Source organism: Carettochelys insculpta, chromosome 17 (genome assembly GCF_033958435.1).
Source record: "Carettochelys insculpta isolate YL-2023 chromosome 17, ASM3395843v1, whole genome shotgun sequence".
Lineage (NCBI taxonomy): Eukaryota > Metazoa > Chordata > Testudines > Carettochelyidae > Carettochelys > Carettochelys insculpta.
The window spans coordinates 23,350,429-23,362,827 of NC_134153.1; the positions used below are offsets into that span (position 1 = coordinate 23,350,429).

The following is a 12,399-nucleotide window of genomic DNA, read 5'->3' on the forward strand; positions in this document are numbered from 1 at the left end:
TATAGTTCAAATATATTTACTGGCAGTGTGGAAGCTATGAGGTGAACAACACGGTAGGCTACACAGGACAAGAGTCGGAATGATTGTTCTATAGAGCAAGAAAGTAGGACAAATTATTTCCAATTTGACAGATGTAGGTTGTACAACAGACATTATTTGATATTCTTGAATTACACAGTAACAATGCTGCTCACAGATTCTTCCTTGGACTCTTTTAAAGCCAAAGAATTATTACAAAAAAGCTTTGTCTTGCCACTTAGCCTAACCCTCCCCTTCTCCCTGTTACATTTTTCCATCTTGTTTCCTTAGGAAAGGGATTTACACATAACACAAGACTCACATAGGTAAGTAGCAAAGTGCATCTTATGAGAAACAGACACATCCAAGATTGTTCTGCCAGGGGAGGCTTATACTAGCAATATGACAAGGAATGCTTCTTGCCTTTGACAGGTTCAGTACGTTCTCCCAGTGCTTCAAGAACACCGCCAATAATTGCTTCCAGCCATCCCCAGTGAAAAAAGTGGAGAATTTGGCCGTGAAACAGACAGCTGAATAAACAGATGTGCTTCCTATGACGATAGATAGAAAAGAGTACAAAAGAACCTAGTGTTTATTACTAATCCTGAATTCCCATCCCCAACCTAGTCCTCTAACCGTCAGTCTACAGCTTCCAGCACTCTGCACCATGTCCGTTGGAGCTGCACTTGCAACTGGACACTGACAAGTTATAGCAAGTGTTGAGTTTCTGATTAATCATGCAAATTATACAGAAACAAGCCACAAAGGAGATGCTGCTGAGTTCTGAAGTTCACAGACCTGGAGTAATAAATTCAAGTGATGTTCAATCACACTACACGGTGTTTCTCAAAGGTTTGGAACTGCTACATTTCTGACCATAATTAAACTTTTGTCACTGATCAGACGTCTTACTTCTGATCCTTACAGAGGGCTTCATTTACCAGTTAAGCCAAATGACCATCAGAGAGATGCTTAAGACAACAAAGTTTGAAACATTTGTCAAGCAGAAACTCTGGGAGTTGTTGGAACCACAGAGATCAAACAAGCTGCCTTGGAATTTGAGTCTTGTAGATTCTTTTTTCAAAGCCTCCCAGATACTGGCTGCCTCCTTCTGGCAGTGCCAAAGCGCAGTCATGGCGCACGTATGAAATTCGTCCCAATACCTGTAGTTGAGAAATGGAGGCTTTTAGTTCATTTAAAATGCTTCAAAGCAGAAAGGTTTTGTCTTAGATCTTTCTCCCCACTGGAAGTTCAGTTCATTTGGCCCCCTACAGTTACATTTGGGGACTCTATTTGGCAAGTGATGGTTATATGTTCAGTATTGCATAATACGACAAGATACAGTCTTAGTTCCAAAGGGCTTTCAGTTTAAGACCCCAATCCTGCAATGAATGACTCATTTCAGGATTCCTATAGTTCTTGAGTTCAGCTGGGTTCTGCATAGGCGTATGGCTCTAAGATGAAGGCAAGCTTGGAGCCTTAAAGAGGGGCAGAAGCCAAGCACTCTGGGAAATCTGGGGGAGACTGACTCACTAGTGATTTCTGTTAATGTGATCATAGGGCTCGAAGGGCCCAAAGGGTTGTTTAGTCTAACCCCTGCCAAAATGCAGGATTTGTTTGTTCTGAACCATTCAAGACAGATAGCTATCCAGTCTCCCTTCAAAAACCTCCAAGAAAGGAGCTTCCACAATGTCCTTTGGCAGTCTGTTCCGTTTTTGTACTGTTCTTACTGGAAGTTATCTTTTACCTCCCTGCTCTTGCGTCATTTAATCCCCTTTTGTGAGTCTCTCAGAGCTCATTTGCTAAAAACTAAACCCCCACATTTTTGCAGTGTTTCTACATTTTTTGGAAGCCAATTAAATCCATTGTTTTTCATGAGCTGACATCCCTCTTCAATGCTTGAAACTCAAACTCTGGGTCCCTGAAAGTGAAACAGATTAAGAGGAAATGTTTGATTTCATTGCTGGTCTTTGTCCAAGCCAAATGATGGGGATAACATAAGCATAGACTGAGTAAAGACACTGGCTCCTGAAACCTATTTCAGTTTTCTAATCCAGTGTCTATAAAGACTGAAGGAAGACCCTGTATTATATTTATGTCCCTCAGTTTATTTGCTTGATATCATGCTGGAGTTAAAGGTTAAAAGAGAGGATGATAGTGGAGGGAGAAACAGGAAATGAAACAATGACAAAAATGAAATACTACCAGAGGGAATACCAAGCATCCTGGATAAAACTATGGAGAATTTATTGGAGAATTCCTCAGCCTGACTCAGACTAGGCCAGCAAAGTTAATTCTTCGCATGCCTGAACCTAGCAGCAAAGGGGATTCTAAAGCCTTAAAAGAACCTGGCCTAGGGGGGAAGGAGGGGTGAGCAGACATCAGTGGCTGGATGGGAATCTCAGCCATGGAGGGAGAGGATGCTCAGAGGCTATTGCTCCCAACCCTGGAATAAAGAGCTCTGGGCTGAGTGGAGCTTACCCAACACTGGAAAGGAAAGAAGGAAGGTTAGTTGAGTCCCATGTGAGGAGGTGGTTGTTTTACCCCTTCTCTCTGCATGCTGTGTGCTGGTGGTGAATTCACAATGCTGTTTTGAAGAAGCTGGTTTTGAGTCACTCTGGCCATGTCTACACCTGCCCCTCCCTTTCAGAAGGGGAATGTTAATGAGATGCGGACATGTATATTCACTTTGAAATTTGCTTATTCCCAAAATGAATTGGGGCTCCTACCCTGAGATTCAGCCCAAGAGCAGGTGGATGCAGGGGTTCCACCCTTCGAGAGTAAAGCAGGAGAACTATCATCTGAAAGGTGTTACTGCTGTCAAGAGCAGGGGTAGGGAACCTTTTTTGGGTCAGGGCAATTGACCAACAGACAAATCAGTCAGGGTTCACAGAAGGTGGCAGTGAGAGTCTGGATGGAGCGGGGGTGCAGGAGCTGTCTAAGAGCATGTGGTGTGGGCGACTCAGGTGCAGCTTACCTTTTCAGCACTGGGATGCACATGTTTCAGGGTCCCTTCCCCACTGCTCCCAGGCACCACCCTCCACTGCTCTGATTGGCTGGAAAAGCTTCTAGGCAAGCTATCCAGACTGCTGCTGCTCCCTGACCTCCCTACCAGTGGGGAGAATACCAAACACTGGCATTGGAGCCTGGGGCCATTTCCTCTCCTCTGCCCCCCGGCCCTGCCCTGGAAGAGCCCTCGGTCTGGTTCCAGAGAGTGACTTGCCTGATCTGGTCCACAGCAGTAGGGGCGCCACGCCCTCAACCCTGCCACAAGCCAGATGCTATGGAGGGGAGCCCCCACCCTCTGGATCACAGGCCGGGGTTCCGCACCCCTGCTCACGAGGAACTGGAAGGGGTCTGAAGAACAGCTTGTCCTGCAATTGTGATGGTATAATTTGTAGAAGAGGCAAAGAGAGTTTTTTGTAACCCAGTTCTCAATTAGTCAGTTACATTATTGTCCCTTTATGCTTCTTAGACAACATAGGAAGGAATAGGGAAATGGCCCCCCTGAGAAAATCCTCCATGCAGAGAACCTTCTTGGCCACCATAAGGAAGCTCCCTGCACGAGGTCACTTAAGGTAAATAGGTATGTGCATCCACAGTTTTTGGAGCTATCAGACTGATGGTGAATTCTCCTCTATCATCTTACAGAATTTGCTAGTCATATTCCTCATTGAGGGATATGATGCATACATGGAATCCTAGGGCTGGACAGGACCTCAAGAGGTCATTGAATGTAGCTCCCTGCCCACAGGAGGATCAACCCTATCTAAATCATCCCAGACAGGACTTTGTCAAGCCGGGACGTAAAAATCCTCTAGGGATGGAGATTCCACCACCCGTCTAGGTAACACATTCGAGTGCTTCACCACTCTCCTAGTGAAATAGTTTTTCCTAATATCCAACCTACACCTCCTGCTGTGTAACTTGAGACCATTGCTCCTTGTTCTGCCATCTGTCACTACTGAGAACAGCCTTTCTCCATCCTCTTTAAAACCTCCCTTCAGGAAGTTGAAGGCTGCTATCAAATCGCCCCTCACTCTTCTCTTCTGCAAACTAAATAAGCCCAAATCCCTCAGCCTCTCTTCATAGGTCATGTGCTCCAACCCCTTAATCATTTTCATTGCCCTCCACTGGACCTGCTCCATTGCATCCACATTCTTTCTATATTGGGGGCCCCAGAACTGGACGCAATATTCTAGATGTGGCCTCACCAGTGCCGAATAGAGTGGAATAATAACTTCTCTAGCTCTGCTGGAAATGCTCCTCTTGATGCACCCTAATATGCCATTAGCCTTCTTGGCTGAAAGGACACACTGTTGACTCATATTCAGCCTCTCATCCACTGCAATCCTCAGGTCCTTTTCTTCTACACTGCTACTTAGCCAGTCGGTCTCCAGCCTATAACAATGCTTGGGATTTTTCTGTCCCAAGTTCAGGAATCTGCGGGTTGTCCTTGTTGAACCTCAACAGTTTTCTTTTGACCCAATCCCCCAATTTATCTAGGGCTACTCTGGAATCTATCCATACCATGCAATGTATCTATCTGTCCCCCAGCTTGGTGTTATCTGCAAATTTGCTGAGGGTGCAATCCATTCCCTCATCCAGGTTATTAATAAAGATGTTGAACAATACCAGCCCTAGAACTGACTTTTGGGGCACTCCACTTGAAACTGACTGCCAACCAGACACCGAGCCATTAATCGCTACCTGTTGGGCCCAACCATCTAGCCTGCTTTCTATCCACCTTGCAGTCCTTTGATCTGATCCGTATTTCCTTAACTCGCGGGTGAGAACATTGTGAGAGATTGTATCAAAAGCTTTGCTAAAGTCCATTGACTTTCCCAGGTCCACAGAGCCAGTTACCTCATCATAGAAACTAAACAGATTGGTCAGGCATGACTTCATCACTTGCCCTTCTTCCAAGTGCTTCAGAATGGATTCCTTGAAGATCCTGTCCATGATTTTTCTGGGGACTGAGGTAAGGCTAACCAGTCTATATAGTTCCCTGGATTGTCCTCCTTTCCTTTTTAAAAAATGGGTAGTACGTTTACCCTTTTCCAGTCATCTGGGACCTCTCTTGATCTCCACAAGTTTTCAGAGATAATGGTCAAAGGCTCTGCAATGACATTTGCCAATTCCCTCAATAGCTCTGGATGCATTAAATCTGGACCCATGGCTTTGTGTATGTCCAGCTTTTCTAAAAAGCTCATCTGGAAGGTGGAGCAGACCATCTGGATGCAGACTGCAGCACCCCAAGCATGTGAAGACATCTTTTTACTTTTTTCCAAACCTCCTTTTCCTATGGATGACACTACTACTTCTTGAAGTTTAGCCATTAGTGATGGTTTGTTCTAACAGGATTTATGTCAGAACACCAGCTGCACAGAGCTCATTAAATAGAGCCAGTGTGGCAGAATAAATGTCCTGAGATCATAATGAGAAACACTAGTGCCAACCAAGGTACGTTCTTGTGTTCATTAGGGAGCTGCACTCAGTATCCTGCAGCAGCTGAACAGGAGAACACAGCGTGGTCAGGGAGGAGTTAAAAATGATCGCTCTTTAGGCAAATGATTAAGTGGGGCAGAGGAGAGAGAGTGTTCAGCTTTTAGTGGTGGTTCCCCTTTCAGCTGGGTGGTCACAAATTCCTACAATGCTTGACTCTTCACAGTCTCCATCTGTTCAGCCAGACAGGCTGTGATCAAATGACTGGTCTGTTTTGGACTCTGGGGAAGTACTGCACAAGCAGACCTGAAGAACAAATGGTGCTGATTTCATACTAGGCTGCCTTCCAAGGCATCAATTATTCTGATCTCCATAACTGTCAATGACCTGTGTATCTCACTCCTGCAGGGAACATGGCACAGGAGGGGCTTCACCTAAGTTGTAGATGGCAAAAGGAGAGTTAAGGGCGAAAGACCAACAACTGCTTGAGATATTCTTTAGTAGGAAAGAGGAGTAATGATTTTTTCCCCTCAATCACAATAGCCCATGTTGTCTTGCAGGGTAGTCCATTCCCCTGGGACCTACACAAGAAGGGGGAGCGATAGCTCAGTGGTTTGAGCATGGGTCTTCTAAACCCAGGGTTGTGAGCTCCACCCTTGAGGGAGTCATTTAGGGATCTGGGGCAAATAGATAGGGGAAGGTTGTATGGGGGAGGCAGCTCAGACAAGAGATCCCTGTGTGGTTAGAGCACTGGCCTGCTAAACTCAGGATCCTGAGTACAATCCTTGAAGGACCATTTAGAGATCTGGGGCAAATAGATTTAGGGGGAGGGATAGCTCAGTGGTTTGAACATTGGCCTGCTAAACCCAGGGTTGTGCTTCAATCCTCAAGGAGGTCATTTAGGGCTCTGGGGCAAATAGATTAGCCAAAAAAATCTGTCAGGGATGGTGCTTGGCCCTGCCAACAGGGCAGGGGACTGGAGTCAATGACCTCCTAAGGTCCCTTCCAGCTCTATGAGATGTGTAACTCCCTGTTTGCATGGTCAGGACTCCAGTACCAAATAGCACCACTTGCACTTCCAGTATTTTACTGGTTTTCTATATTTGCTTTCAGTCACGCTGGCAACTTCCTAAGAAAATGAGACACTGCTGCAAATTGGAGCAGAAATCATTTGTCTTTAGAAATGAAACAATGGGACTTTTTTAAAAACACTGAAGAGCTGTTTAGAAGTCAAAAAGGGCAATGGTGTGATATGCTGTTGTCTGTCAAGAAGAGATACAGACTACAGTCTTATGACACGTGGACTCCCATGAAAGCCCTTTTAAAGGAATGTGGTTATTTTTTACGGCTATCAAAAATGTCATTTGTCTTCCATTCCTAAGTCAAATCAGAATCGCTGCCCAGCACTACCAATCCAGGAGGCTTTTTATTCTAATTCTGATGAAAGTTCTAGTTTCATAGAATCATAGAAGAGTAGGACTGGAAGGGACCTCGAGAGGCCATCGAGTCCAGCCCCCTGCACCCATGGCAGGACCAAGCACTTTCTAGACCATCCCTGAAAGCCATCTATCTAACCTCTTCTTAAATATCTCCAGTGATGGAGATTCTACCCACTCCCTTGGCAATTCGTTCTAGTGTTTGATCACCCTGACAGTTAGGAACTTTTTCCTAATGTCCAACCTGAACCTCCCCTGCTGCAATTTCAGTCCATTGCCTCTTGTTCTATCCTCAGAGGCAAGGAGGAACAAGTTCCCTCCCTCTGCCTTATGACACCCTTTTAGATACCTGAAAACTGCTATCATGCCCCCCCTCAATCTTCTCTTTTCCAAACTAAACAAGCCGAATTCTTTCAGCCTTTCTTCATAGGTCATGTTCTCTAGACCTTTGATCATTCTCGTTGCTCTCCTCTGGACCCTCTCCAATTTCTCCACATCCTTCCTGAACTGTGGTGCCCAGAACTGGACAGTTTGTACATGGGATTTGCCATTTTATATGGAAAATGTACAAATTTAGCAATTTTCCAATGTAAGGAGTTTGTTTAATCGCCTATGGACCTAACACAACATATTTTGGTTTGTCAAAACAATAGAGATATTTCATTCCAGATCAGTTTGATATTAATTTGTGTCTGATCGAGCTGCTGTGCTACCTGCAGTTCAGATTTGTCATGCCCCTTTTCTTCTCTACGGGCTGCACTACCTAGCCAGACCAAGATCTCTGTGATGTACCAGATCATGATAAAAGCAAGTGTGAAATACTGGAACTTTCAATGGCACGGAAGTTCTGATTTGTGACCGGGTTTATTAGCTTGGGCCTGATGTTTCTCCACCTCAGAGCTGGTCTACATTACAAAAGATGGATTTAAAATAAGTCTAGTTAAATTGGTGCAAACCTGTAACATACGCACATGTCAAATAGTTTAACCCTTGCCTAAATTGGTATAGCTTAATTCCACACTAGCTGAAACCCACTTGAATTAAACTGGTTAGTGGGTGTCTATATTAGATCTTTGCACTAGTTTAAGCAGATCAATTTAAAATGCATATAGGTGCAGTGGTGCAGCAGTACTAATGGGGAAAGGGGTGAGTTTCAGATTTGGTTCACAATAGAAGACCTTAGGTCAGGTTTGCATACACCTGGGAGTGGAGGGATGGAGCTACTTCACACTTGCTGGATGGGTCAGGTTATAGTACTGTGCACAGCTGGGAACAAAGGAAGGGTTACTCCAGAGCGCGCCTGGGAAAACAGAAGGGCAGCTTTTCCTCTAGGGTACCTCTTCTCTGGAACTCCAATCTGTTCCCTGAACCAGCCCAGTAAGGTACTAGAGTTTAACAAAGGTCTGTCCTCTTAGCTCTCTTTTCTAATCCACCAGGAAGCCCAATGTTAGATTTCAGGATACCTCTATTTACTGGTTAAAGCCAACTGAAACAGGAAGGCCCAGTTCTCACTGACCAGCCAGAGAGGAGGGGGTCTGTGGGGGAGCACTGCTTACTCAAACCGGGAAGATATGGGGGAGCTCCAGCCTACTTTTAGCTCCCCTACTAAACTTTGTGCACAGCCACCTCCTCCCTTTCACCTGTGTTTCTATGGCCTTTGTTACTTTGGTTATACGACAGCACCCCTATCTGTGAACTCAGTGGTGTTAGCTAAACAGAGACACCCCCTCTGCTTAAGAAGCTGGAGTGACATACATAAATAATTGGCTCCTGGATTGGATTACTTCCTTTAGAGCCAGCCTAAATGATCTGTAACCCCAGTTACTTAACTCCGACACTGATTTGCTTTGTGGCCTGGGTAATAACCCCTCCCTCTTCTGTGGTTCAGGTACGCCTCTGGGAATGGCATAGTGACCTTTCTCTGCCTGGGGAAGCAGAGGGGTGTGTGAAGCTGTAGGGTCAATGTTTGGGAAGCACTCAGATCCCTGGGTAGAAGGTGACAGGAAGAAGAGAGAAGCAATCTGTACTCCTTTCAAAGCAACGGTCCCCTTTGCTCCCCATTCTTGTGCAGCAATGGTGAGGTTGGTTTCTCTGTATCTGGGACAAATGCCGCCTCCTGTACTAAAGGTCAAGAATTTCTGGTGGAGTTGGAGTTCTGTCAGATTCTCATTTCTAATTGCTGGAGCTGGTGGGCTTCTTAGCTCGGTCCTCATAGCTTTCTTCCCTGGCAAATGGTTGCCTGTTGCATCTGGCTTCTGCTCCCATGCAAGGCTAGGAATTCATTTCCCTTTTCAGCAGCCCCATCAATCCCAGTGTCACCGTTTGTTTCTTTTGCTGACCCTGAGGTGTAAGAGCAAAATGCTTCCTTCTGATCCCGCCTGGCATTTCCACCCCTCCCCCTTTGCTTCCCTATTAGCTCAGATGCCATTCCTCCTCTAATCTTCTGAGCCCTCCTCCCGGGGCTTGAAGGTTTACACCTCTCCAGTGCATCTGTCTTTCCCTTGATTGCTTTCTGCATCTCCTTATTCCCCCCTTGGCCTTTTCCCTCCTGTGGATTCATTGCTGAGGATGCTCAGACCCCTCAGCCACCTTCATTTATCTCTGACAACTTTTCATTCCCCCTTGCATCTCCCTCCCTCACTTGCGTTAGCTTATTCCTTCCCAACCATGGCTGTGGTGAACTCTAGCAGCTTTGCTATTTTAACCCCCTTTTTGCTTTCCTCCCTCCTCAATACGTTATCGCTCCTGGCAACGGAATGGTTCCTCCACCTTCATCTTCCTAAAATGTAGCTCTCTTGCTCACTGAGGGCCTGAAATTAATGGACTTTCACCAGGCATGTGCTGAGCCCTCACCCTGCAGCAAGGACCCTTGAGTTCAGCTAGCTTTCAGGCTGCTGCTACTTGACTAAATGTACTTGAGCATGGCTCTCACTACTATTGTATGCCTAGTTCTCAGCATGGCAGGATTTGTCTGACCATCTTTCTCACTGTGGGTAAGAGTGTCTCATGCAGCCCCAAAGGTTAGAGCCATGCTTAGCAGGGCTGCATCTCCACCTCCACCAGCTGGGTGCAAGGTGTCGTCTTCTCCAACTATCTGAGGGAAGGAAAGGAGTCATCATCAGAGATTGGCTCCGCTGTAGACACAGACGGCACCCTCCGTCCCAGCTCCTCCAGGAGGGCAGTGAGCACCTGGCTTATATTTGAAAAATGTGTTTTTGTTCGAGAGAACAGCCAGAGACGAGTGCAGGGCTGGGAGGCTGAGTGGAACAGGTGGTCAGGGCATGAACACCCAGAGGGGCAGATTACCTAAACCCTCAGGAACCCTATTAGGTTGCTAAAAATGCACATGCATGGCTTGCATCCCCCTTGGAGGGTTTGCTGACTCCCTGCCCTGCAGTCTCTGCGGTGCCCTATTGTCCAGGCCTGAGTGGGATTGTATGTGTGGGTGTGTTACGTACTGATTCTCTGGAGGCTGGGGTGAACGTGGCAGTGTGTGTTTGCCATGTATTCGCAGGGATGAAAAGCCGGAGCTGGGGGTTTGCTACTCACCCGCAAACAGTGTGCAGACCCTGCTCCGTATCGCCAGCCGCCTCCTCATAGCTGGCCATGTTTTCCCCCAGCTTTAAGATGCAGTTGGAGAAGCCTTGGTAAATGTTGTCACATTTCGTTTGTGAGGCCAGCGACCTGATCACGTAGCCTAGAAACCGAAAAAGGGGATTTGTGTAACAGTGTAGCAACCCAGTTCTGCATCAGCCCAATGTGGTCCTCTCCCACCAGGCTTCTCCACGACTTCTAGCATTGTCTGTGGGAAAGGAGCCTGTGTTTTCCGAAGGGCTACACCCCTATAAAAGCTGGCACAGCAGTGGTGGGCAGCCTGTGAGCCCCATGCAGCCCATCGGGGTCCTATGTGTGGCCTGAGAGATACTTTGTTTACCGCTGCCCACAGGCAGGGCTTCCAAATGGTTTCTGACTGGTAGTGCTAGCGACACACCCACAAAGCAAGGGCACGTGATGTGAGGTGTGTGCTGATCGCACACAATGCTGACTGAGAGAACCTGGTGCTCCTCTGAAGCCAATCAAAGCCCTGCTATGGTTCAGTTGGTGCTCCACACAAATTCTAGGTGTACAACCACTAGTAGCAAAACTGCCCTGTCCCAGGAGACTGCCTTGGTTAAGGCTCTCCTCCCCCAACGCCATGTGCGTGGAGCATGTCGGTGCCCAGCCACCACTGCCTGCAATGGCGCTGAGCAGCAGCCATGGTGTCGGAGGCTGCTGCTTGCTGGCAGGCTGGGGCGGCCACGCTCTGCCTTTGCATGGGTGGTTGGGAGCCAGGGGCTGCAGGAGGTGGAAGGAGCCGGGCCAGCATTCAGCTCCTCCCCTGGTAATTGGGAGAGGGAGATGGAGGAGTGAGGGGAAGGGAGGTGGGGGCAGAGGACAGGAGGGAGTGAGGGGCTGGGAAGGTCACAGCATCATTATACAGTAGAAGCATTCGGCTGTAACAGACTTTTGGCATTAAGGGACACCCCTTGCCCCCCTTAGCTGCTAAATGGAGGGCTTCCTGTAAGAGGTTGTTTTATGGGTTGGTGGGGGGGCGCTGCTGGAACACTGAGTCTAGGTCTGGGTTCACAATTCAGGAGGGAGGCAGGTCAGCTGGCGCAGACTAGAGGAGCTGGGGGAGATGGCGGAAGGGTTAGAAAATGGGCCAGACGCCCGCAAAGCTCAGCCCAGTGGGGTAACATGGAGAGGGTCGGGGGCCACCCCATGAGCTGGCCAGTAGCTACATTTCCCCAGTTGCCCTTCGGTCTGGTAGGGGGCCGGGTGGGAGTTGCAGGCTGGCAAGGGGGCTGCATTGGCCGGGCACCCCGGGGCCTGGGCCGGGTTTGACTCCGGCCGGGCTGTTTTCCGAGCCGCTAGGGGGCGGGCTCTCGGCTCCGCGCTGTGCCGGCGGGAGGTGACGCGGGCCCCCCTGGTTTGCAGGCTCCGGCTGCTCCACCCCGTGGAGGGGCGGGAGAAGCGGCTGCCCTGGCTGGGGCCCCGGGAGGCAGGAGCCGGGCTGGAGCGCGGGGCCCTCGCCCGGTTCCAGCGCCTCGCCCGCCTGGCCGCGCCTTACCCAGCGTGAGGAGCAGCAGCGCCGAGCACCGCCCGCGGCCCATCGCTCCTCCGGCGGCTCCGTGCTCAGGGGCTCCGGCGCGGCTCGGCGCCCGGGGTCGGCAGCCGCAGCCCCCCGCTGCAGGGGCAGCCCATGGCCCTGGAGCCCCAGGGATCGCCCGCGTCGGCTCCGGCTGCCTCGGGTCTCTCCCGGCCTCTCGGTCCCCGCTGGGATAGCCGGTCCCCAGGGCAGCTCCGGGGCGAGGACCCTTAACGCCCGGCCGGCAGCCCCCTTCCCCGGCACAGCGGGCGGCTCGGGCATCTGGAGCGTTCAGCTCCATCCCCCTCTCCTCCCTCCGCCCCCGGCCCCTCCCCTAGCCCCGCCAGCCAGCACCTGTCTCCCGAGGAGAGC

General features: G+C 49.0%; 1 protein-coding gene across 1 annotated transcript; it reads right to left on the minus strand.

Annotated features, from left to right (window-relative positions):
- On the minus strand, window positions 1-12,274 carry LOC142022296 (neuritin-like). The gene is made up of 3 exons (XM_075011991.1): window positions 12,010-12,274; window positions 10,449-10,596; window positions 1-1,181 (listed from the first exon to the last, which is right to left on the minus strand). Exons 1-3 carry the CDS (start codon window positions 12,050-12,052, stop codon window positions 956-958), a joined length of 417 nt encoding a protein of 138 aa, XP_074868092.1. The 5' UTR covers window positions 12,053-12,274; the 3' UTR covers window positions 1-955.
- Between the last annotated feature and the right edge of the window lie 125 nt (window positions 12,275-12,399).

Coding starts and splice junctions, on each gene's coding strand:
- LOC142022296 (XM_075011991.1), bottom strand. CDS start 12,052: ATGGGCCGCGGGCGGTGCTCGGCGCTGCTGCTCCTCACGCTGG. Junction 10,597..12,009: donor GCTGCTGCTCCTCACGCTGG/GTAAGGCGCGGC, acceptor TTCGGTTTCTAG/GCTACGTGATCAGGTCGCTG. Junction 1,182..10,448: donor GGTCTGCACACTGTTTGCGG/GTGAGTAGCAAA, acceptor TCTCAACTACAG/GTATTGGGACGAATTTCATA.